General features: G+C 53.0%; 2 protein-coding genes across 9 annotated transcripts; both read left to right on the forward strand.

Annotated features, from left to right (window-relative positions):
- The first annotated feature begins 362 nt into the window (after positions 1–362).
- Positions 363–17,495, forward strand: CAMTA2 (calmodulin binding transcription activator 2). 8 transcript variants are annotated; one of them, XM_054689874.1, is made up of 22 exons: positions 363–406; positions 1,699–1,793; positions 1,995–2,098; positions 3,512–3,579; positions 3,652–3,787; positions 4,382–4,453; positions 4,710–4,863; positions 5,213–5,347; positions 5,916–6,859; positions 7,556–7,682; positions 9,506–9,640; positions 11,542–11,657; positions 12,302–12,486; positions 12,828–12,906; positions 13,092–13,314; positions 13,544–13,848; positions 14,893–15,089; positions 15,338–15,521; positions 15,724–15,795; positions 16,094–16,281; positions 16,458–16,532; positions 16,649–17,495. In XM_054689874.1, exons 2-22 carry the CDS (start codon positions 1,763–1,765, stop codon positions 16,710–16,712), a joined length of 3,594 nt encoding a protein of 1,197 aa, XP_054545849.1. In that variant the 5' UTR covers positions 363–406; positions 1,699–1,762; the 3' UTR covers positions 16,713–17,495. The 8 variants fall into 8 exon arrangements, with proteins under 8 accessions (XP_054545849.1, XP_037351021.1, XP_054545850.1 ...); XM_037495124.2 differs by having other exon boundaries at positions 4,367–4,453; positions 16,649–16,759; XM_054689875.1 differs by lacking the exon at positions 4,382–4,453 and having other exon boundaries at positions 16,649–16,759.
- Positions 17,496–17,629: 134 nt separating this feature from the next.
- On the forward strand, positions 17,630–22,203 carry SPAG7 (sperm associated antigen 7). Its single transcript, XM_037495128.2, has 7 exons — positions 17,630–17,754; positions 20,354–20,421; positions 20,945–21,033; positions 21,162–21,246; positions 21,347–21,436; positions 21,522–21,678; positions 21,790–22,203. The coding sequence occupies exons 1-7, from the start codon at positions 17,670–17,672 to the stop codon at positions 21,897–21,899; spliced, it is 684 nt and encodes a 227-aa protein (XP_037351025.1). The 5' UTR covers positions 17,630–17,669; the 3' UTR covers positions 21,900–22,203.
- Positions 22,204–23,130: the final 927 nt, after the last annotated feature.

Genomic DNA, 23,130 nt, shown 5'->3' on the forward strand with positions numbered 1-23,130 from the left:
TTCCTCCTCTTGCCCGAGGAGGAAGAGGTCCTTCGACCAGTCCAGTATGCCTCCCAGCGCTGGACAGCCGCGGGTGCCCCACTCTCTCGGCCAGGGAGTCACATCTGTCAGCCGGGCTTCCGCGTCCGGGACCCCGGAGTCCTGCCCGCAGCACTGCTGCTCCTTCAGGGACTTCCCGCCAGTCTGTCCTGACTCAGGGCCCTGAAAGCCGAGTCCCTCCGCCCAGCGCCCCACCCAGAGACCCACGTGTGCTGACCCCAAGTTCGCGTCCGGACCCTCATCCCCTTAATTGGGAGGCCCCGCCCCGTGCGCAGTGACGTCGGACGCTGCTGTCAGCCGGCGCTGGAGGGGGGGTCGGTGTGGGGTAGAATGGCCGCCGCCGCCGTCACCCGCGGGACCCCGGGAGGTAAGAGCCAGGGCCTCTCACCTGCCTCTCCGCCCCCGCGCCAGGGGGCGCAACTCCACCCGGCCCAGACGCGGCGCTCCGCGCGGGGGACCACCGTCCCTCCTCCCTGTTCGCCCCCACTGCCCGCTTCCGTCCTCCTCCCCCGCGCCAGGGGGCGCCGCTCGGCGCAGGGCCCGACAGCGGACCTGGAGTGCCTGGACTGTCCCAGGGACCCCCGTACCCCGGAACCCCCACTGCCCTTTGCCCGCCCACGGTCTCTGCGCCGCAGCTCCTCCAGAACATCCCTCTGGGCGGACGGGAGGCAGGACCCTCCCATCTGGGACCTTCCCCTGGGACCACCGCCTCACCGTGGAGGGCCGCCCCTGGGCCAGCTCCGCACCCTGGCAGGCTGCCTAGCCCCGACCGCGCACCTGCGCTGTGGGGCGGATTCCTTAACCCCAACCCCGGCTACACTGCACACAGCCGAGCTCGGACGGGCCTCCTCCCCCTCTCCATCCCCGGCCTCCTGGCGGAGCCCTAGCTGAGAGCCTCCTCCACCTTCCATCTGTTCCCCCAAGAGGGTGTGGGCTCGGGCTGGAGCCGGAGTGATGAGGGGGTAGGATAGGCCCGAAGGCTAGGAGTGGCAGAGGGGTTTGGGGGAAAAGGTGTGGGGCGGGGGTTAGGGGGTGGACTGTCAGTCTGGGGTGGAGGATGGGTTTTCCTGAGGGTGCGAAGCTGGGTCCTGAGTGTCTAGCCCAGATTCTACAAGGCCTTTACCAACTGGAGCAGACGGAGTAGGTTAGAATCGGTTATCAGATCTGCCCTTCCCCTTGGAAAAATCAGAGAAGGAACTCAGGGTGTGTCTTCTAAGGCCTTGCTCTCCAGCCGGACTTGGACCTCTTGCCCTTCCTCCAGGGTCCTTGCAGGCTTTTGCCAAACCATCCTCCAAGGTCTAGAAGCCCTGAGACCCCACACCCAGCACCTGACCCCACTTTAACCTCCCCAAAAGCCCACACCGTAGGGCTTCTGAAGTAACAGCCCTGCCAACCTTCGCCCCTCCCCCCCCCACCCAGTCTCTTCCTGATTACTCTCTTCGCTGGTGCCTCCCCATTCATGTTGGTTCCTGGCACATCTGGGTTCTCCCTCACCATTCCCTAGCTCTGCTCTCAGTCATAGTCCAGCCCAGCCCCTTCTGCTCACTTCCTCATCTTTCCTAGTTATTACCACCTAGTTCTCCACCCTCTCTCCCATCTCTTCCTCCTGCTGGACTAGTGTGGGGATATCTGCTATGACCTTGTTCTCTCCTTTCCCAGCACAGACTCCCCCTCCCCCCGGCCCCTCAGGCCGGGGGTGACCTTACCCCCTGGAGCCCTCACCATGAATACCAAGGACACCACCGAGGTTGCTGGTGAGTTCACAATCTAGGTTCCCAGTATGGGCATAGCCTCTTTTCTCCCCATGCTGTGGTGACCCCGTAATTCTTGGATTCCCTGCTCTCCTTATCATTGCTTCAGTTTCTCCCAATTGTCTGGATTCAGCCCTTTCTCCCAGGGTTATCACAGGGATGTTGGGAGCAGCACACTAAGCTCTCCCTTCTAATTCCCTCTAGAAAACAGCCACCACCTGAAGATCTTTCTCCCCAAGAAGCTGCTGGAGTGTCTTCCTCGCTGTCCACTGCTGCCTCCAGAGCGGTTACGGTGGAATACAAATGAGGTTTTTTAGGGAGCCTGGGGTTTAGGGCCTAACAAGTCCTGGTGGGCTGGAGGAGGGCAAATGGGGGTCTTCCTGTCTGTTAACACGTCCAAGTACTGCAGAGTACTGCTGTGAGCTCTTTGGGGATCATAGGAGGGTTCTAAAGACTGCATCTTATAGGAGCTCATTTCTCCTTGGCATTCCCGCCCAGGTAAAAATAATAGCTACCACCTACAAAAGTATTTCTTACAAACCAGGCATTAGGACCTGTATTATCTCATTTAAAAAAAATATTTATTTAGTAGAAAAACTGGGCTATACACCAGAAGTGCTGGGGGTGAGAGGATTCACAAAAGACAGAGTGGGGAAAAGAAAAGAGAGGATTTACTGAAATACACTGCTAAAGGGAGCAGCAGGTGAGACAGGAGAGATCTGCTTCACTATATGTGGGTTAGCTCCCTGGCTGGGGATCGAACTCAGGCCATAGTGATAGAGCTGAGAATTACCCTTCGGTTACCAGGGAGACCCTGTATTATCTCATTTAGTCATTTAAGGACACTGTTAAGCAGGCACTGTTATTATTTTTGTGGTGCAGATGAGGAAACTCACATACCTCATCTAGTTTATCTCACTCACTCCAGAACCCCTCCTTTTAACCATAACTGGTTTTGGCTCCTGGAGGGCAGAGTCCTTGTGTTACCCACCTCTGTACTCCCCACACACTGCTTTGTGTGTATTGACTTATTTGATTAGAATCCTCAGTACCAGGGTACGTGTGCTGTGTGCTGTTGTCAGTACTGTGGCGCCTCTCAGAAAGGCCAGGGTGGTTAGCAGGGCTTGATGGACATCTGGGGAGGGAGCTGGGCTATAGGATGGCCAAGAGTGCCAGATTCAGAAATGTGCACCTGGGTACTTTGGGTTCACGTGGCACTAATATTTAGGAGGTGACTGCTCAGGGCATGTTCAGGAGCATGTTCAAATGGACTAATCTGGCAGGAAAGATAGGTGCAATATGGGTAAATAGTGGGAACTACAATTTGACCCCAGCTCAGGGAGAACTGGGGTTAGGCTGAGGACTCTGGAATTCCTGGCAGTATCAAACACTGAAGTTTTTTTTGAGTCAGGAAATGGCACAGAAATGGAATTTGGGCAAGAGTAAACAGTATGAAGCATGAAGAATGGATGATGAAGAGCTTGAACTCTTGGCCCTAAAATAAAGGCCCCGACTGGGAGGGAGGGGAGGAGAGGTTAGACTTTCATCTAAGATGGAACCTGGAATTCTTAGGAGGACAGTGGGCCTTACTGGATGCAGATACCTGGCCAGCCTTCACTATTTGCTGCAACTCAGCAAAGAGTGAGGCTGAGGGCATGCCCGAGAGGCCACGAAGAGACTGTGTGAAGGGAACACCCACTTGAGTGCCTCCTCTCTTATAGGAGATTGCATCCTACTTGATCACCTTTGAGAAGCACGATGAGTGGCTATCCTGTGCCCCAAAGACAAGGTGAGAAGGCAGAGAGTAGCAGGGGTCCCGGGTTCTGTGAACAGAACTCGAGACCAACCCTTCCCTCTGCAGGCCTCAGAATGGCTCCATTATCCTCTACAACCGCAAGAAGGTGAAATACCGGAAGGATGGTTACCTCTGGAAGAAGCGGAAGGATGGGAAGACCACCCGAGAGGATCACATGAAGCTGAAGGTCCAGGGCATGGAGGTAAGCGCTGCAACCAGCTAATCTGCCCTGGCCTACCCTTCTCCACGCTTAGCTGGGTTCCAGCCCTTCCAGGACGTGGTGGCATCATCTGCCTACCACCCTCCCAGTCACTCTTCCCTTCTCACTCACCTTGGATCAGCTGATTGGTGGCTTAGCCCACTCTCCACTTCCCATTTCCCCCATGACCCAACTGTCCAGGCCTTAGGCCATGCCTTCCCCTCGGGGACACCCATGCTCAGTTCCCTCACCTCTCTTGTATTTCCCTCAGATCCAAGTACTAAACCTCTGAGCACAGGTCTCTCTTCCCCCAAATCATTGCCCTGAGCCCAGATACTTTCTTGCACTGCCCTCTGATTTCTTGGTAGCCTCAAACCTCAAATCCTGTCCTTGATGTAAGACCCTAGCCAATTTGCTTCTCCTGTCCCTAACCTATGACTCGGGTACTAGGATTTGAAAGGTGTGGGGAATAGATGAGGGTGGGTGAGGGTTGAAGAGGAACTGGTGGAAAGATTGGGATTCCTGCAAAGGGACTGAACAGAGGAAGAGTTGGGGAGCAGACTAGCCCTCCCCCCACCCCAGCCTGTCTCCTGGCAGTGTCTCTATGGCTGCTACGTTCACTCTTCCATCGTCCCCACATTCCATCGGCGCTGCTACTGGCTGCTCCAGGTAAGGACAGAAGAGCTCAGGAAGCCAGACTCTTCCTGACTCTTTGAGGGAGGTGGGGCCTGAAAGAATGAAGTGGAAGGATGACTAGGTTCTGAGTGGGAAAGGGATTCTGGGGAGAAGTAAGAGGGCGGTGGTCATGGAAAGAGCAGAACTTCGGGGTGAGGTTGGGGGATGCCCAGGAAGCAAGTATTAGGTAGCTGAGCCCTTGGACCTCAGGACCCCACGGCCCTCTGTGTGTGTACCCTTGTGCTCTCAGAACCCTGACATCGTCCTTGTGCACTACCTGAACGTCCCAGCCCTGGAGGATTGTGGAAAGGGCTGCAGCCCCATCTTTTGTTCCATCAGCAGCGACCGTCGAGAGTGGCTGAAGTGGTCCCGGGAGGAGCTGCTGGGACAGCTGAAGCCCATGTGTAAGCAGCAGGGCTGGGGGACGGTGTTCCAAGGGAAGAGTCACAGCAGGACCTCCCAAAAGGGCCAGGTGTCTATACAAAGAAGCCTGTGGGGTGACCATTTCCCTTGAAGCTGGGAGCAGGCTTTTTTGAGGGGCGTAAGGCTTCCTGGTGCACTCTAAGGTGTCGGAATATGGAGAAGGAATTCAAGGTCTCCTGAGAACTACGTGCATGTGCACTCTTGAGGCTGCTAGCCTCTGCTCACCTGGCCAGAAGTCTTAGAACATATCAGATGCTTGGAGGAACCATCAAGGTACTCTGGGGATTGTTTAGTGGGCCTCCACAGCACTCACCCCCAATTCTCCTCTAGTTCATGGCATCAAGTGGAGCTGTGGAAATGGGGCAGAGGAGTTCTCTGTGGAGCAGCTGGTGCAGCAGATCCTAGACACCCACCCGACCAAGCCTGCACCCCGAACCCATGCCTGTCTCTGCAGTGGGGGCCTTGGTTAGTAACCCCTGACTTCGCAGTTCTTTTCACTCTCCTGCTCAAGTGAAGGGGATATCTGTCTGTTTGGGAATTTTCATCTGATTTGCAAGTCTTTTGCATATCCCAGAAAGATGGGCCAAGTGAACAGAGCCTTCCCATCTGACTCCAGTTCCTTTTACTTGAGTTCTGGCACCCCATGTTCTTTATCTTTCAACTCATAATAATTCTTTGCCGTCCCAGCAGTACCACTCACACCCTTCAGTGGGAATTAAGTCTCGCTTGGTTCTGTACCCCCTTGGTTCTGTTCTTTTGTCCTTTCCTATGCCTGTTTGCATTGCCTCTGAGCTACTTCCCTATGCCTTTAATCCTCCCCTTCAGTGCTCCAAGTCCTGTTTAATTTGCTGGGTGGAAGGAAGTGGGGGGAGGAGAAGAAACATTTCTGCTGCCTCCTAGTGGCCAAAATCAGCATTACATCTTCCATATTTGGGGACGTTCCAGGGAATGTACTCTAAGGCCTATGCCTAAGGGAAGGCTGGAGGAAGATGTATCGTAACCCTTTTCTCCTCCCCACCTCATCCCTCTCCAGGTTCTGGGAGCCTTACTCACAAATGCAGCAGCACGAAACACCGCATCATCTCTCCTAAAGTGGAGCCCCGAGCTTTAACCCTGACCTCTATCCCCCATCCCCACCCCCCGGAGCCACCTCCACTGATAGCTCCACTTCCCGCAGAGCTCACCAAGGCACATACTTCCCCATCATCTTCCTCCTCCTCTTCTTCCTCTTCCTCAGGCTTTGCAGAACCCCTAGAGATCAGACCTAGCCCACCCAGCTCTCGAGGGGGTTCCTCAAGAGGAGGCACCGCTATCCTCCTCCTGACGGGACTGGAGCAGCGTACTGGGGGCTTGACGCCCACCAGACACTTGGCTCCCCAGGCTGATCCAAGACCTCCCATGAGCTTGGCTGTGGTAGTAGGCTCTGAGCCCTCTGCCCCACCAGCTCCTCCCAGCCCTGCCTTTGACCCTGATCGTTTTCTCAACAGCCCCCAGAGGGGCCAGACATATGGTGGGGGGCAAGGGGTGAGCCCAGATTTCCCCGAGGCAGAAGCTGCCCATACCCCCTGTCCTGCCCTAGAGCCTGCTGCTGCCTTGGAGCCCCAGGTAGCTGCTCGGGGTCCCCCTCCACTGTCAGGAGCAGGTGGGAGAAGAGGAAACTGTTTCTTCATTCAAGATGATGACAATGGGGAGGAGCTGAAGGCCCCAGGGCCTGCCCCACCTGTTCCTTCACCCCCTCCCTCACCCGCACCTTCACCTGCCCCATTGGAGCCACCAGGCAGGGTTGGAAGAGGGGAGGCCTTGTTCGGAGGACCTGGTGGGGCCAGCGAACTGGAGCCCTTCAGTCTTTCATCATTCCCAGACCTTATGGGAGAACTCATCAGTGATGAAGCTCCAAGCATCCCTGCCCCAGCCCCTCAGCTTTCTCCTGCTCTTAGCACCATCACAGACTTCTCCCCAGAGTGGTCCTACCCAGAGGTGAGTCTCAGGCTTTTCTCTTTCTGTTCCTCTCACCTCATGGTCTGTGACTAAGTTGCCCTCACTTTTCATAGCTGATTGGTTCTCTTCCCAACCTCTATTTTTATGTAGAGTCTAGGTTATTTCCTATTCCCACAGTCCCCTCAACTAACCCATTCTCCCTTCTTCCTCCTTCCTTGTGTTAGTCATGGTTGTGTGAGTCCTCCAAGTGCCCCAGGGGACTTCATTCCCTTGGTGACTATTTCACGGGGAGGGAACTGAGGTGACCCAGCCTGAAGAAGAGAAAATGCAGTTGGAAAGTGATTGCAGACTTTGGGACGCTGAAAGACTATCTTCAGCAGAAAAGAAGTTCTGCTTTATGCTGCCCTAGAGAAGTAAAGGTGGAACTACACTGGCGGTGCAGAGGGGATCTAAGAAGAGGACTCTTCCCTGTGACCACTATCTACAAATGAAATAGTGAAATAGTTGGGGGGAGCAGTGAGCTGCCCATTTCTGGAAGGTTAGGTAGGGGCAGGAATGCTGAGGAGGAGGGACAGATTAGCTGACCTTACCCCTCAGGGTCCTGTCCAATCCCTGGACCCCACACTCTAGCACAGGACTTGCCACCCAGTGGACACTGTTTCAGGGTCAGAATGAGTTGAGTGAGTGAACACCCACAGAACTCCAGTCACATGGCTCTCTGGCTTCTGTCGGCAGGGCGGGGTCAAGGTGCTCATCACAGGTCCTTGGACGGAGGCCGCGGAGCATTACTCCTGCGTCTTTGATCACATCGCAGTGCCAGCCTCACTTGTCCAGCCTGGTGTCTTACGCTGCTACTGTCCGGGTACGGGGATTGGGGACGGCATGGGAAGGGACTAATATATGGGCATTAGGACTCCCAGGAAGCACTGGGAACAAATGGGTTGGGATTTTCCCAAGAGCACAAGGATCTCATCAGGGTTAAGATAGAGCCCCATGTTCCCCCAGCAGACAGATGAGCCTGGCCCTAGGTGTCGGAAAGTCTGGGTTCCTTTTTTTTTTTCTTTAAATACGTTTTTTTTTCAAATTTTATTTATTTTTGTGTAGAAAAACTGGGGTGTAGGCCAGATGTGTGGGGTGAGAGGATTCACCAGAGACAGAGTGAGGAGTATAACAGGCAGATCTACTGAAATATACTGCTAGAGGAGCAGCGGGAGAGACAGGAGAGGTCTGCTGTGCCATGTGGGTCAGCTCCCTGGCTGGGGATCGAACCCAGCTGTCACAGTGGTAGCACTGAGACTTAACCCCTAGTCTAAGAAATCTACTCATGAATTGTCTAGTGACCTTGGGTAAGTCTGTTTCTTTCTTGCTTTCTTTGACCCCCCCACCCCCGTAAGGGTCAGGCATTTGACCCAAGGGATCTCTAATGTCTGTCCAGGCTCTCTGGCAAGCCCAGAGTCAGTCTCTGGGGAGCTCTTCAAAAAAGAAAAGGGAGAGATGTTGGTCTCCTCCGATCTTGTCTTAGGACAGAAGAGCACTGGCTTCTAGACGTGTGCTGTCCAGTATGATGGCCATTAGTCACAAGTGCCTGTTGAAATTAATTGAAACTCAATAAAATTTAAAATTCAGGGCCTCCCTGGCGACCTAGGGGTTAAGTCTCAGCATTACCACCACTACAGCCTTAGTTAGATCCCCAGCCTGGGAGCTAAACCACATGGCGCAGCAGACTTCCCCTGTCTTGCCTGCTGCTCCCCTCAGCTATATATTTCAGTAACTCCACCTGTTCTGCTCCCCACTCTGTCTCTGGTGAATCTTCTCGCCCCCGCATGTCTGGCCTACACCCTAGTTCTATGCATAAATAAATAAATCCTTTAAAAAAAATAAAATTCAGTTGCTCAGCTCCATTAACCATATTTTGAATGCTCAGTAGCCACACATGGACAGTACTACCCTATTGAACAGGGCAGATACCAAACACTTCCATCACTGAGGAAAGTCTTATTGGGCAGCACTGGTCTAGTTATCAGTGATAAGGCTCATCTCTGCCCTTTTGTCACCACCCTTGCCCATTGTACTGCCTTACTGTGGGATCCCAAGGACCACCAAAGTGTCAGAATACAGGGTGACAGTTTTCCTGTCTGTGAGTGCTTTCTCCCCCAATCTCAAGCACCCTGATCAATGATGCATAGAAGGAAAGGGGATGAGATCAGAGAAACTGGCCTTGGGGAGAAGTCTCAACTGCTCCTCTTGGGACTAGGACCTGGTGGTTTCTTTCTCAAGGCTATAGACATTGAGATCCTGGACACAACTCTCACTAGACTCTGTTGGTCAGCAGCCAGCTCTCTTTCCCCCATTTTAGTAACAGGGTCATGACCTCTGGACTCTGATCTTGGGGGATCGAGGGACTTAACTACCATCAAATCATTTGTAAGTAGAGGTCTCTTAACCCTCAGCTTCCAGGCCTTGGTGCTGAATAACCACACACTTAACTACAGAGTCTAGCATTCTGGCCCATAGTAGATATTAAATTCTCAAATAAATGGACTCCCTTCTTAGTGCCAAGGCCACTGAAGCCAGGAGCCTCTTCTTCCACAGCAGGGAAGCATATGACGTGATCATCTGTGGCTCTGACACAGGTGGCCAGAGGAGGAGCCTGGGAACCCTTCTCATTGATCTTACCCTCCCCAGCCCATGAAGTTGGGCTGGTATCTCTGCAGGTGGCAGGACGAGAGGGACCCCTTTCTGCTTCTGTGCTCTTTGAGTATCGAGCCCGACGATTCTTATCACTGCCTAGTACTCAGCTTGACTGGTTGTCACTGGACGGTGAGTATCAGCTCTCTGACGTCCAGTTCTGGGTCCTACAGCCTTTGAGCATGACATGCTTCTCAGGCCCTCAGTCAGGTGGTCACTGCCTGGCCCCACTTTACCACTCTTTTCTTAATTTCTGCTTCATCAGTCATTTCTAAATGTAGCATCCACCTTCCATCACCACCTCTTCCCACATAGTAAGCTTGGAGCCTGCTCTGTTCCAGCTCTTGCCCTGTCCACGCCATCCCAAAGGATGGAATCTAGGCAAGGGAGGCCAAGAGGCAAGGACAGGGAGAGGATGTAGAACCAAAATGGATAAGCATGGGTACATATATTTATACATGTACTTAAGTTTTCGTATTTTTTCCCCTCTAATTATATCACAAAAAAAGCACAACATAGGAAATGCAAATTGCCTCTAATATCCACTCATTGAGATCTACCACCTTTAATATGGTGCTGCACTTTCTTGCACAGAGTGTATATGTGTGTATGTGTGTGTTTATTTAAATCTAGAATTGGGTTTTCCTTTTCACTGGTTACCCCTTGGTGGCTTTGAGAATTGTTTCTACTGCACCTGCTTCTTTCTGGAGGTTTGTTTTTGCATGTCCAGACTCCTGGGAGTCTGTTATCTATTGGTTTCTCTCAGGTCTACTGCCACCCTAGTCCAGTTTGTCTGTCTTCCTTCATCCCTACTTTTCTCCCAGTGGCCCTCACCCCTGGCGTGCCTCACTCTTGGAGCTGTCCCTCTCACAAAGCCCCGAGTGTGTGTTAGGTCGCCTGTCTTTGGAATCTGCCTACCTTGGGAGCTTGCCAGGTTTCCCAGTCGCGTTCTCTCTGTCCTGCTCTATACGACTGTTCCTCACTTATTTTCCTGTTCTGTCTAATCTTTGCTTTACCATCTCTCCTTTAGGTTTGTTCCTTTTTTTCCATTTCTTCTTGGCCGAGTGTCTTGACTTGCTCTTTTCTTCCTGTCCCTTATTGCTTGTTTGGCATGTCCTCCAGCTTCTTTTGTCCTCTCTCTCCTCTCCTTCACCTTGTTTATCTTTCCTGCTCTCCTTGCTGTTAAGACCTGGATTTCTGCTCATCATTCTCTATCCTCCTCCCCTGCCATCACCTCTATACCTTCATCCCCTCTGTCCTGGCATCTCAGAACATCCCCAACTTCCACCCTGTTTCTCTGCCCGTTTTCCCATGCCTCTGATCCCCTTCTGCCACCCCTCCTTGTCCTTGTGTGATCTTAGAAGGGAACAGATATAGCTTGGGTGTGTGTGTGTGTGTGCCTGTGCGTGCATGCACGCATACTTGTGCGTGTGTATTTGTGCATGGGGTGGGGGAAGGAGGAGGAGGAATGAACATGGCTATCCATCTCTGTCACCTTCCCTCCCTGCCATCCTCTTTGTGGACAGCTGCGGGGGGCCGGGAGGAGGGGGCGGTGCCTTTCAAACCAGTCCTTGAGCTCTTTTGGGCAGTGGTTAACAGAGAGGAGGGACCCTGAAGTCCTTCAGGCCCAGCATGGGGGACAAAGGTAGTATCTGGGACATGGGGAACTGACGGCACAGTTCACCTAGGAGAAGGGGGAGGAGAGTATGTGTCTATGTGTGATCTGGGGCAGCTGGGGACTGGGTGGCCATTTGGAAATTCCTGTTTATGTCTGATACAGGTCCTAAGTCAGTAGGATTCAGGTTCTGGATTCAGGTCCTAAGTCAGTAGTTACTGTTAACAGCCATAGTTTAAGGACTGAGCCCTGGTGGGCTGTATTTAGAAGGTGGGTGGGAAAGGGCTGTAGTTTTGAAGAAGGGAAAGAATATGAGTCTGTGTAATCACCTCTGACATCCTAGGGAGGGCCCAGTTTTGGTGTCCAGGACATTACTTAGATCCTGCCCATTCAGCCTCCCATGTCCATTCCCCCTCAGACAACCAGTTCCGGATGTCCATACTGGAGCGGCTGGAGCAGATGGAGAAGCGGATGGCAGAGATTGCAGCAGCCGGGCAGGCTCCTTGCCAGGGTCCTGACACACCTCCAATTCAGGTACTTCCATGAAGAGAGGTCTATACTGCAGAACGGGTGGTGGTGGCGGGTGGTGGGGGTGTCATCCTAAAGAAAACGACTCCTGTGTGATTCTCCTCACTCTGCTGTCCCTAGCCTCCTCAGCCAGTCCTCCTCCCTGACGTCACCCTGTTCCCACCCCCACCCTGTGGCAAGAGTGGCTATTCTGGGCACCCTCTTGGCATGACAGGCTTCAGACTATTTCTGGTCTGGAGAAGGGTGGAGGTGAAGGAGAGAGTGGGGGAGGAGCTCGGGAGAGTTGGGGCTCAGCCCTCATGGGTCCCAAGTCTCTGAAGGAAGAAGACTGGGAGGGGATTCTGGGTTCTAAGGGGGAGAGGCCATCTGTAACATGGCACTGATGTGAACTGACGGGAAAGCACAACCTGGCAAGGGTGTGTGGGGTCTGGCTACTAGAGGGGCTGGAGAAAGTTGGCTGTGGGGGTGGCCACACAACTCAGCTGGGAGACTTGAGGGGCCTTCAGGGTCTGGGAGGTGGGAACCTGGAGTGGGAAGTGGGAGGAGGCAGAATTAGAAGTCGAAAGGACAAGTGTGGAGTGGCCAAGGCTATCCCCAAGCGAGGGGACTGGATACTCATGTCTCTGCATCATGATGTGTATGTACCACAGGATGAAGGCCAGGGGCCCGGGTTCGAGGCACGGGTGGTGGTTCTGGTAGAGAACATGATCCCACGCTCCACCTGGAGGGGTCCTGAACGCCTGGCCCACGGAAGCCCCTTCCGGGGCATGAGCCTTCTGCACCTGGCTGCTGCCCAAGGCTACGCCCGCCTCATCGAGACCCTGAGCCAGTGGCGGTGAGCAGGGGTGGCAGGGAGGGGGCTGGGCAGCCACTGGAACAGATGTGCTAGGGGACGGAGGAGGAACTGGAGGGCCTGGAGCCCTGCCAAGAGGAAGCCGGGGTCACTAAGGGAAAAACAGAGGAGCTGTAAGAGGACTTCCATTTGGGGGAATTTCCATATTCCCTGACTTAGGACATTGACTTCTTCGCATCCTTGCGTTTATTCACCCGACTGCCTCCTCCCACTGACCTCAGTGCTTCTAGACAGCTTGCTTCCCAGACCCCTTCAGTTCTGATGTCCCTACTCTGCCCACTGTTCCCCTGACTGCGCTGTTGTCCCTCTCCCGAACCCTCCAGGAGTGTGGAGACTGGAAGCTTGGACTTAGAGCAAGAGGTTGACCCTCTCAATGTGGATCATTTCTCATGCACCCCTCTGGTGAGGATACTGGATTCCTGAGTGCCTGTGGGCAATGGGAGAGGAAATGGGCCCATGCCTCCTAGGGAAGGTCCCTTAAGGGATGCAGGGAAGGAGAGGGGAGGGCTAGAGACTGCAGACCTGGTCGCCAGAGGAAGGGCCTCAGGCTTCACCTCCATCCCTCCTCTGTCTCTCCATCGCCTCAGATGTGGGCTTGTGCCCTGGGACACCTGGAAGCTGCTGTGCTCCTTTTCCGTTGGAACCGACAGGCATTGAGCATTCCTGATTCTCTGGGCCGTCTACCCCTTTCTGTGGCTCATTCCCGGGGTCACGTGCGCCTTGCCCGCTGCCTTGAAGAACTACAGAGACAGGAAGCTTCTGCTGAGCTCCCACTTGCCCTATCACCACCCTCATCCAGTCCAGACACTGGTAAGGGGTGCACCTAATCTTTTTCAGAGAGAGATGTGGGTAGGAAGCTAGCCAGGGGGAAGTCAAAGGGCAAGAGAGGGAGAGGAGGGAAACTGAGGCAGAGGCAGGGATGGGAAGATAAGAATAGCAAGAACAGACAAGGAGGTGGAGGACAAGTATGAAGGCAGATAGCCAGCTCGAGAGATGGCAGACCGCTTCTACTCCCCTCACCCTTTCCTTCACCTTACAGGTCTGAGCAGTGTCTCCTCGCCCTCAGAGCTATCGGATGGCACTTTCTCCGTCACATCAGCCTATTCTAGTGCCCCAGATGGGAGTCCTCCCCCTGCTCCGTTACCAGTCTCTGAGATTACTATGGAGGAGGTGGTCCCAGGCCAGCTCTCCTCTGGTGCCCAGGAGGCCACCTTCCTCCTCATGGACTATGAAGCCACCAACCTCAAAGGGCCCCCATCCTCATCACCTCCCCTCCCACTGGCCTCAGATGGTGCGGCTGCTCCAGAGGAAGCTGACAGCCCACCATGTGTGGATGTGATCCCGGTACTGCTTATGTTGATGGAACTATGCGGGCTAGAAATAGAATAGGGTACAGAAGTGGGTGAGGGGTAAGGCTGACTACTCCATGAAAAAGAGTCAGTCTGCCTTCAGTTAGGAAAGCAGGGGCCTTTTACCCTATTTGGGGACAAGGTAACTGGCTGGTTTAGCTCTTGTTAGAGCTTCTGACTTAATAAGTCATAAGGCATCAGAGGTTAACAATTCTGGGGCATATCTCAATTAGATTTGGGTTGTAGCAGTTACCTGTTAATACACAGAGAGGCAAAGTTGGAGAACCAGGGTGATGGAGGAAATTTGGGAGGTATGTGAAACAGAGAGGTTGACAAGATGGAGGTATGAATGGTAAAATTAATATATGAATGAATAAGGGAGAATCTTCAAGTGAATCTTCAAGTGTGGCAACATACTTCTCTGCCATAACCTGGGGACAGACCTGCTTTAGAGTGAATGGACTCATTGGTTGGTACTCTAAGTACAAAATAATTTGGCAAACTCCTGGATAGTAGGCTGTGTAGCATGTGTCCAGCAGGAAGTACTGCAAGCTTCAAGGTTAGAGCAAATGCAAGACTGGAGTCTCACAATAAGTGCCATGTGGTCCACAAGCACTAAGCTGGTTCTTGGAGAGCTAAGGGAGGGGGTGGGGAAGTGGGTGGTAGGCATGGCCAAGTCTGTGGGGAGGATGTGCTGGTCGGCTGGCTTGGAGCAGGTCTGGGGGGACAGTGGGCAGCAGCCCTAGGAGAGTAAGTCCTTCATTTGCTCAGCTCCTGAATACCCCTTTGGAGTATGTCCTTCCTACCTTATTCTCTAGAACGTCTCAACACAGAACCTTAAGTGTGAGCCCAGAAAACATAAATGAGTTTAGAGTCTGGAATAGTAGCCAAGAAAGATGGGATTAGCAGGGACAGCAATCCCCAAGACCTCATCATCAGGTGGTATAGCAAGAAGTGAACTGAAACTACAGTTTTGGCAGGGCAGGAACATATGACAGTTGGGGCCCCTCAAAATTCATCCAGTTTCCCCTTCATCTAGGTGGACATGATCTCACTGGCCAAGCAGATCATTGAAGCCACACCAGAACGGATTAAACGAGAGAACTTTGCAGGACTGCCTGAGGCTGGAGCCCCCATGCGGGAGCGGACAGGGGCTCTGGGGCTCAGCGAGACCATGTCCTGGCTGGCCAGCTACTTGGAGAATGTGGACCATTTCCCCAACTCAGCCCCTCCCAGGTGACCAGCTCAGGACAAAACTCCAGATTCTTCTTCAAAGAAAGAGGGAGGGAGGAAGGAGGCGTCCCCATAGGCCAAGCTCCATTCTGGCTGAAGCCCCGGGACCTGTGAGAAGGGAATTGGAACTGGCTGATGAGCTCTGAAATCACCCTGGACTATTGCTGGGTGTCTCCTTTCACTGAGATGCTTAGGTTTGAGAAGAGGGACTGCAGATACCTCATGACATCCCTTCTCTCTACCCTCTACAGTGAATTACCCTTTGAGAGGGGTCGTCTGGCTATCCCTCCAGCACCTTCCTGGGCAGAGTTTCTCTCTGCGTCTGCCAGCGGCAAGATGGAGAGTGATTTTGCCCTACTGACACTATCGGATCACGAGCAGCGGGAACTGTATGAGGCAGCCCGAGTCATCCAGACAGCCTTCCGAAAGTACAAGGTCAGAGGACTAGGGGGGGTCTCCGGATGATAGAGTCAAGGAGACTGTGGGATACTAGGAGCTTAAGAGGGGAGAACAGTCATCTAGACAGCTCTCAAATGGGACGTGAAGAAGGGTCAGGGGACCCCAAGCAAATTAGAAGGACAGGTCAGGTGTCTAATAGTAGGTCATGAGGTGCTGAGACTTCCTTTTCTTCCCTCAGGGCCGGAGGTTGAAGGAGCAACAGGAGGTAGCAGCAGCTGTGATCCAGCGCTGTTACCGAAAGTACAAGCAGGTGAGACCCTTCTCTCTGGAAAGCTACTCCAACACACACACACCTCCACACACGCATTCCAGCCCAAAGCACCCAGAATGCTGCCAGAGCCCTAACTCCCCTTCTCTTTCCACAAGCTGACCTGGATTGCGCTTAAGGTATTAGGCATGAGACCTGGGTGTGAGGTTGTCTGTGATGAATCAGCCTTTCCATGAGCGTGTGGATTAGAGAAGAGATTTGTGTAAACCGGGGGGTGACTCTTGGGTTTGGGTCTCTGCTCCTCCATTTAAGCCCCTGCAACCCCTTCCCATCCCTGCAGTTTGCGCTCTATAAGAAGATGACCCAGGCGGCCATCCTGATCCAGAGCAAGTTCCGAAGCTACTATGAACAGAAGCGATTTCAGCAAAGCCGTCGAGCGGCTGTGCTCATCCAGCAACACTATCGCTCCTACCGCCGCCGGCCTGGGCCTCCCCATAGGCCCACTGGCAGCCTGCCTACCCGAAACAAGTATGACCCCAGCCCTTCAGCCCCTAAACCCTTTATGCCCATTGCCCATAGACCCCCAACTCCCAGCTCATATTCCTGTCCCTAGTTGCCCTTCCTGCAAGGGGTTCCTAAGGGGCTGCAGTATGGGATGCCTGAGTATTGCGTGAGGTTTCCTTATCATTTCTTTCTTCCACCAGAGGCTCCTTTCTCACCAAGAAGCAGGACCAGGCAGCCCGGAAGATTATGAGATTCCTGCGGCGCTGTCGACACAGGTAGTCTCTTTTCTCTGGCTGGATTTTGCCCTGCCACTTTTCCCATCCTACCTCCCACCACAGGCTCAACCTCCAGCCCCCTGGTCTCCTCTGACTCCTTCCTTGTTTCTCTGCAGGATGAGGGAATTGAAGCAAAACCAGGAGCTGGAAGGGCTTCCCCAACCTGGACTGGCCACCTGACCTCTCCACGCCTTGCTCACCAGCTGGGGGGCCGCTTCTTGCAGTCTTAACTGGGAGAGGACTTTAGGGGGAGGAGGAAGCCCCCCTGTCGGCAGCTTTCCCCATCACTTTTGTTGGAGCCTTTCATAAGACTCCATCCTCCCCCTCTGAAGTGCTGAACTCCCTCTCCCCATCCTCAACTCCACCTCAGTCCACTTTCCTCTTGGTCGAACCTCCTCTTTTTTGGTCCCTGGCTCCAGAACCCACACCCCACATACCTGCATCTTCAGCTGTGACCTACGGAGCCCTGCCTGCCCCTTCTCCACAATGCCCTCCCTGCCTGCACTTGACACAGCCCCTTCCCGACTTGCCTTATTTATTTGTTCGAAGCGTCTCTGAATGTATCCGCCTCGGCCCCACCTCTGCCTTCGCTGCGCGCGCCCCTCGTGTTTCAGGGCTGACTGCCCCCACCCTGACTCCGCATGTTTGCGTCTGTTTCCTCCCTTTCTGGCCCTGTCTTACCCCGTCACCCCGACTCTGGCCACCAACTTTGGGGCCAAAGGGGGGAAGTGTATATAGGAACGCGTTGCGGAGTCCCGCCCCCGTCCCCAGGGGGGAGGGGGCTTGTACATAATGTAACATACAGAGTATAGTGAAGAATTTATTTAAGGCGCCTTGGGGAGGGCTGCACGGCCGGGCTTGTGGTTCCCTGGCGCGGCGGGGACCTCCTGCCGGCTCCACGAGCACTTTCTACTTGTGCATGGGCTTGGTTTCTACGAATTGCCATTAAACATCGCTGCACCAGCCAAGCCTCCGGCCTCTGACTACGGGAGACGAGGGAGGGAGGGGGGCGGGGCCTCAGCCACCGTGAGCTGGAACAGGGCGGGTGTTAGTTTTCCGCCTCCGACGTCTTTCCGGCCTTAAAGGCATTTCGCCCTTCCCTTTAAGACGCACCGCCCCCTCTCAGTCACTCCCAAGATGGCGGACCTACTGGGCTCCATCCTGAGCTCCATGGAGAAGCCACCTAGCCTCGGTGACCAGGAGACTCGGCGCAAGGCCCGAGGTGAGGATCCCAAATTCACAACCGCCTTCCTTCGCCCGGTTCTCAGGAACGCACTTTAACCTCTCTGGACGCTGCCGCCTCCTCAACCTTGAAAGACCCCTCACAGGCCCTTTCAGAGACCCCCCAGAGTCCCTAAAAGGGCTGCCGACCCGCCCGCTCTTCTTAGCGGACGGTGATTGGCTAAGGAAGCCTGGCTCCAGCCTCCTGCCGCCTTCCCTACCTCGGCCTTCCGCAGTCCTTGCATTCAATTAGCTCACGGGCTGGCCCGTCCGCTGTTGGCGTGCTCTGATTGGTAGGCTGCCCCGACCGCACCCAACCCCCTGGTGTTCCTGAGCCCTGCGGCCCGCCCCCGGATTGAAAGTGGGCAGATTCGTCCGCTGGCCCCGCCCTCCACATCTTACCTCCATTCCGATTGGGTGCAGGACTCGTCCATCCGCAATCCTTTTACCTTTATTGGTTATCTCAACTTAAAGGGCTGCCTATTAAGTCTTGTTCGGCCTTCCTCTGTCCCGCCTCACCCTCGGCACTTCCAATTGGTTGCTGGGTCCTTTGGTGCGCTTAAGCCCCGCCCTTTTGACTTAACGTGGTCCCTCCTGAGCCCCCTCCAACCTCCCCTGGGTCTGTAGCCTTAAATTCCCGAGCGGTCGGAGAAGATCGTGTAGCTGATTGGAGGCGTGGGAGTGCCCTGGCTGGATGGCCATAGTTACCGGCCGCTGTTCTCGAGTAACTTCCCCGAGGGCGTGCTCAAGTCGGGCTGCCTGCCGAGGGCGCGGCCAGCGGGGTAGTGCGGGCTTCGCGGCTTCTCCTTAGGCAGCGCGCGAACAAGTCCAGCAGCAGATTGACTGGGGAGGAGCCTGGGTGCATCCCTCGCGGGGACATTCTGGGCATCTGCTCCCCACCCGCTTGAGGTGGGTCAGGCCAAGCTGAATGCCTTCAAAGTGCTCAAGTGCTGCTTAATATCCAACTATCGTTATTTACTAAGTGGTTACTAGGGCCGGGGGTACTCTGAAGAGCCCACGGTCTGGAGCATTGAGGAAATGATCCCATAGAAGTTTAATGATCAATCTGAACAGTCCTCCGAAGGAAGGAGAGTGGCTACTTGAGCGCCCTAGCCTCGTCTGTAGTAAGCTAAGATCCGAAGAAAGTAAGAGCTGGTGCTAAATGTTACAGGCATAGATGTATGTGAATTTGAAAGATCTGAGGCAGGAAGGAACGTAATGGGAATTGAAATCATTTAATGCCCGCCATTAGACGTCATGGTGGGGTTCACCAGCAGCAGTTCACAGACTAGGCATCTGAAGTTCAGAGTTGAGTCACTTGTCTGAGACTTGTGTATGAGTGGCAAGGTTCCATACCCAGGTGTGCCTTTTAAGCCTATGTTTCTAACCATAATCTTATGGGATCTTCTCAGTGCAAAGGGATGACTCACAATCCAGTTAGAGAGCAGTTAGCTGCCAGGCTGAGTCGTACCCATGGTCAGAGCTCTTAAGGGCAGAGAGATGAGAGCCCCTGAGCTCTCAGACACTGGGTCCCTAAGAATAACTGGATAAACTATGAACCAGAGACACTCTATGGGGGGTGGGGGGCGGGGAGGGGAGGGATTGGGGTCAAAATAAGGGGGTTGCAATTGTATGGGGAATATAAAAATAAAATTTATTTTAAAAAAAAGTAAAAAAAAAAATGGGTGAAATGAAAAAAAAAAAAAAAGAATAACTGGATAGATGATGAACAGGGTCCCTGCCTCCTTAGAAGTTCAGATGGGAGGGGACACAAGTGAAAAATTACATTCTGATAGTTCTCAGGTCATAATGTAGGGGGTGTCTTAACCAAATGTGGTTGGGGCCCAGAGGAAGAAGTGAGAAACTCTGAATCGTCATGGATCTCACAGTTTGCAGGAGGAAAAGCATTCCAAGCAAAAGGAACAACATGTGCAAAGCATGGAGTGATTAGGAAAATGGGAAAAGTTTCATTGCAGCTGGAGGGATTCAGATCCTGTGGAAGAAGTGGACCTTAAGGATATAAAGGATTTAAAATGGCAAAAGCAAGGAGAGGGCATTAAGACCCGAGGTGAGGAGCTTCATTGCAGCTAACCTTGAACACCTATACTCCCAAAGGAGAAGGGTGTCAGATTAGCCACCTCAACTTCATTCTGTCTGTACAAGTGAGAAGTGGGGGCGTTACAAAATATAGGAAGTTAAATAAGTTCCCCTTTCTTCTCTGAGAAAGACAGTGAGGTGATGTCCTGAGACTTAGTCTGTTCTCCTCACATTCCCACGCTCTTAGTATGTTGTGGTCATTAAATAAATGTTTGTTAGTTGTTTTTGCCAGTGGGGTTGGGAAATGGGATATATGATTCTAATCTTTGTTACTCCCATTAAACTATGAACTCTTGAAGGGCTAAGCTGTGTCAATCATTTTTGTACTCCAGGGCCTAGCACAGTGCCAGGTACAGTAAATATCAGTAAATGCTTGATGAGCAGATTAATCCTATCTTCCTAGCCTGATACCTCCCAGACGACACTAGACCTCTGAAGCCTTATTAAGCTCTCCCCACCCATGCTCTCATCTCTGGCCTCATGTTGTCATTTCTAACCCTCAGAGCAGGCTGCCCGCCTGAAGAAACTACAGGAGCAAGACAAACAACAGAAAGTGGAGTTTCGAAAAAGGGTGAGAACAATTGGAGAGATCAAAGGCACCTTCAGGAAGGATTCAAATAAGCTAGAATTGGAAGTCTGAGGGCAGAGTTTTATTTTGTTTTAAATATCTCAAGAAAGGTAAAGCCTGGGGCCTTTCCTGGTGGCACAAGGGGTTAAGATGCAACCTATGAAGCTATCCGCAGCCACTGCAGCACAAGTTCCATCCCCAGCCAGGGAGCTACCCACATGGCGCGGCAGACTTCGCCTGATTCGCCCGCTGCTCCCCTCAGCAGTGTATTTCAGTATATTTGTCTGTTCTGTTACCCACTCTGTCTCTGGTGAATCCTCTCACCCTCTGCACCTCTGGCCTGTACCCCAGTTCTTGTATGCATAAATAAATAAATCTTAAAAAAAATAAAAGGCGAAGCCTGGAAGCTAATGGCATAGAGGCTGGGAAATTCAGGGAGGCGAAGACCCATTGACCCAGCTGGGCAGAGGGATATTGGGGAGGAGCCATCACCTCATGTATTCTCTTCCCTTTTCCCTTTCCCAAGATGGAGAAAGAGGTATCAGATTTCATCCAAGACAGTGGGCAGACCAAGAAAAAGTTTCAGCCAATGAACAAAATAGAGAGGAGCATACTGTGAGTGTCTGGATTGGGGAGGACAAAAAATGGGGGGCCAAGGTGGCATGCAGGGGGAATCCTTAAGAGGAGGGCACGAAGCCCCTCATGGCTCTACATATTCTTTCCCATTCTCCCTCCTTTCCCAGCCACGATGTAGTAGAGGTGGCTGGCCTGACATCCTTCTCCTTCGGGGAAGATGATGACTGTCGCTATGTCATGATCTTTAAAAAGGTGAGAGACCTGCGTTCCTAACTCTTCTCTTTCCTTTTTAGCCTATAGCCCCTGGGGAGAGGAATGAGAGAAAACATGTATCCATTCCCTTCTTCCCCAGGAGTTTGCACCCTCAGATGAAGAGCTGGACTCCTACCGTCGTGGTGAGGAGTGGGACCCCCAGAAGGCTGAGGAGAAACGGAAGCTGAAGGTGAGTTTGCCTGGCAATCCCTATAGCCCAGCACTAGGGAAGCCTTGCACCCCTGAGCACCCATGCTCCACCTCTGCTCCCCTAGGAACTGGCCCAGCGGCAGGAGGAGGAGGCGGCCCGGCAGGGACCTGTGGTGGTGAGCCCCGCCAGTGACTACAAGGACAAGTACAGCCACCTCATCGGCAAGGGGGCAGCCAAGGATGCAGCCCACATGCTACAGGCCAACAAGACCTACGGCTGTGGTGAGGCCATAGTGGGGGCTGGAGAGGGCGGGGGGAGGAGTACAGGATAGAGGGGAGGGGAGGCCATGGCACAGGATTCCTAGGCCTCCCCACTACCCCCTCTGCCCCCAGTACCTGTGGCCAACAAGAGGGACACACGCTCCATTGAAGAGGCCATGAATGAGATCCGAGCCAAGAAGCGTCTGCGGCAGAGCAGGGAAGAGTTGCCACCTACCTCCTAGGCCTCCCCTCAGCTCCCTTCGACCCTTTGGGGCAGGGCAGGGCAGGGCAGGGGGCAGGGAGGGACAAGGCTGCTGCTATTAGAATCCATCCTGGATCCCCACCTCTGAACCACCTCCCAACAGCTGTCTCTCGGGCTGGGGGAAGGAGGTGTTTGTCACTGTTGGAACTTGTGTGTGCTTGTGTGTGCGTGTGTGTGAGAAAGTGTGAATGCACAGGTGGGTATTTAATCTGTATTAGTCTCCATTCTTCTTGGAATTTTCTTCCCCATGAGGCTGGGGCTACATTCAATAAACACTGTTTGACTCAATGTCTTGGTTTGTTTGAACAGAGAAGGATGGGTCCTGGAGATAAAGAGAAATAATTTTAAGTTGAACAGTATCAATTGTCTATAGATCAAATATGGCCAAATACTGGTACTTTTTATTGGTTGATTGTTTGATTAATTGCTTTTTAACTGAGGTTATATTCAGGTACTCCCATCAGGCATTAACACCACAGTGCACCCCGCACCACTCACTTATATTCCACCACCACAGACCATTGTGCTTCCTTCCCTCTTTGCTCTTACCCCTGCCCCTCCCCCCTTGGCGCTTCAGTTCCATAGTCAGCTATTAAGCATTAGTTTTTAAGCTCGTCTTTATATGACTATTAATTAGATTAGTTACCTTATGTTCCAAATACTGGTACTTTCATAGAGATTTATAAGAGAAAGTATTTTAAGAACACAATCACTGGAGTCAAATGGCTTAGCTTTGTGTAACCCTGGGTATCTTACATTTGTGCCTCTTCACCTGTAAAATGGGGATAGCATTGGTAGCCATCTGCTAGGACTATTTCAAAGATTACACAGGTCTACATATGTTAGATATTTAGGGTAGTTCGGGTCCTCAGAGCTCCATGAAAGTTGCTCTCCTTATTACTCTTGTAGTCTAATCTGCTGTAGGGGTTGGTGACCCCACAGTCTGGAAGTTGACCCCAGGAGAAAGGAGATCCAAGCAGTCCAAGTCATCTGGTCAGAGGGGTCCTTGGTGGAGACCACTGATAGGGGATGGAGGCAGAATTGGATTAATGGTTGAAGGGCCTCATGGAGGGCAGCAGGTCAGGAGAATTTGGAGGGGGACTGCAGCGGGGCTCATCCTCAGGAAACACTGAGACTTCAACACTGCAGTGCTTTCTGCAGACCTTGTACTTCAACTTGTGGGCACACATGACCAGCATCCCCTCATGGTG

The sequence above is a fragment of the Talpa occidentalis genome, unplaced genomic scaffold, assembly GCF_014898055.3.
Source record: "Talpa occidentalis isolate TD23 unplaced genomic scaffold, MPIMG_talOcc4v2.1 talOcc4.7, whole genome shotgun sequence".
Lineage (NCBI taxonomy): Eukaryota > Metazoa > Chordata > Mammalia > Eulipotyphla > Talpidae > Talpa > Talpa occidentalis.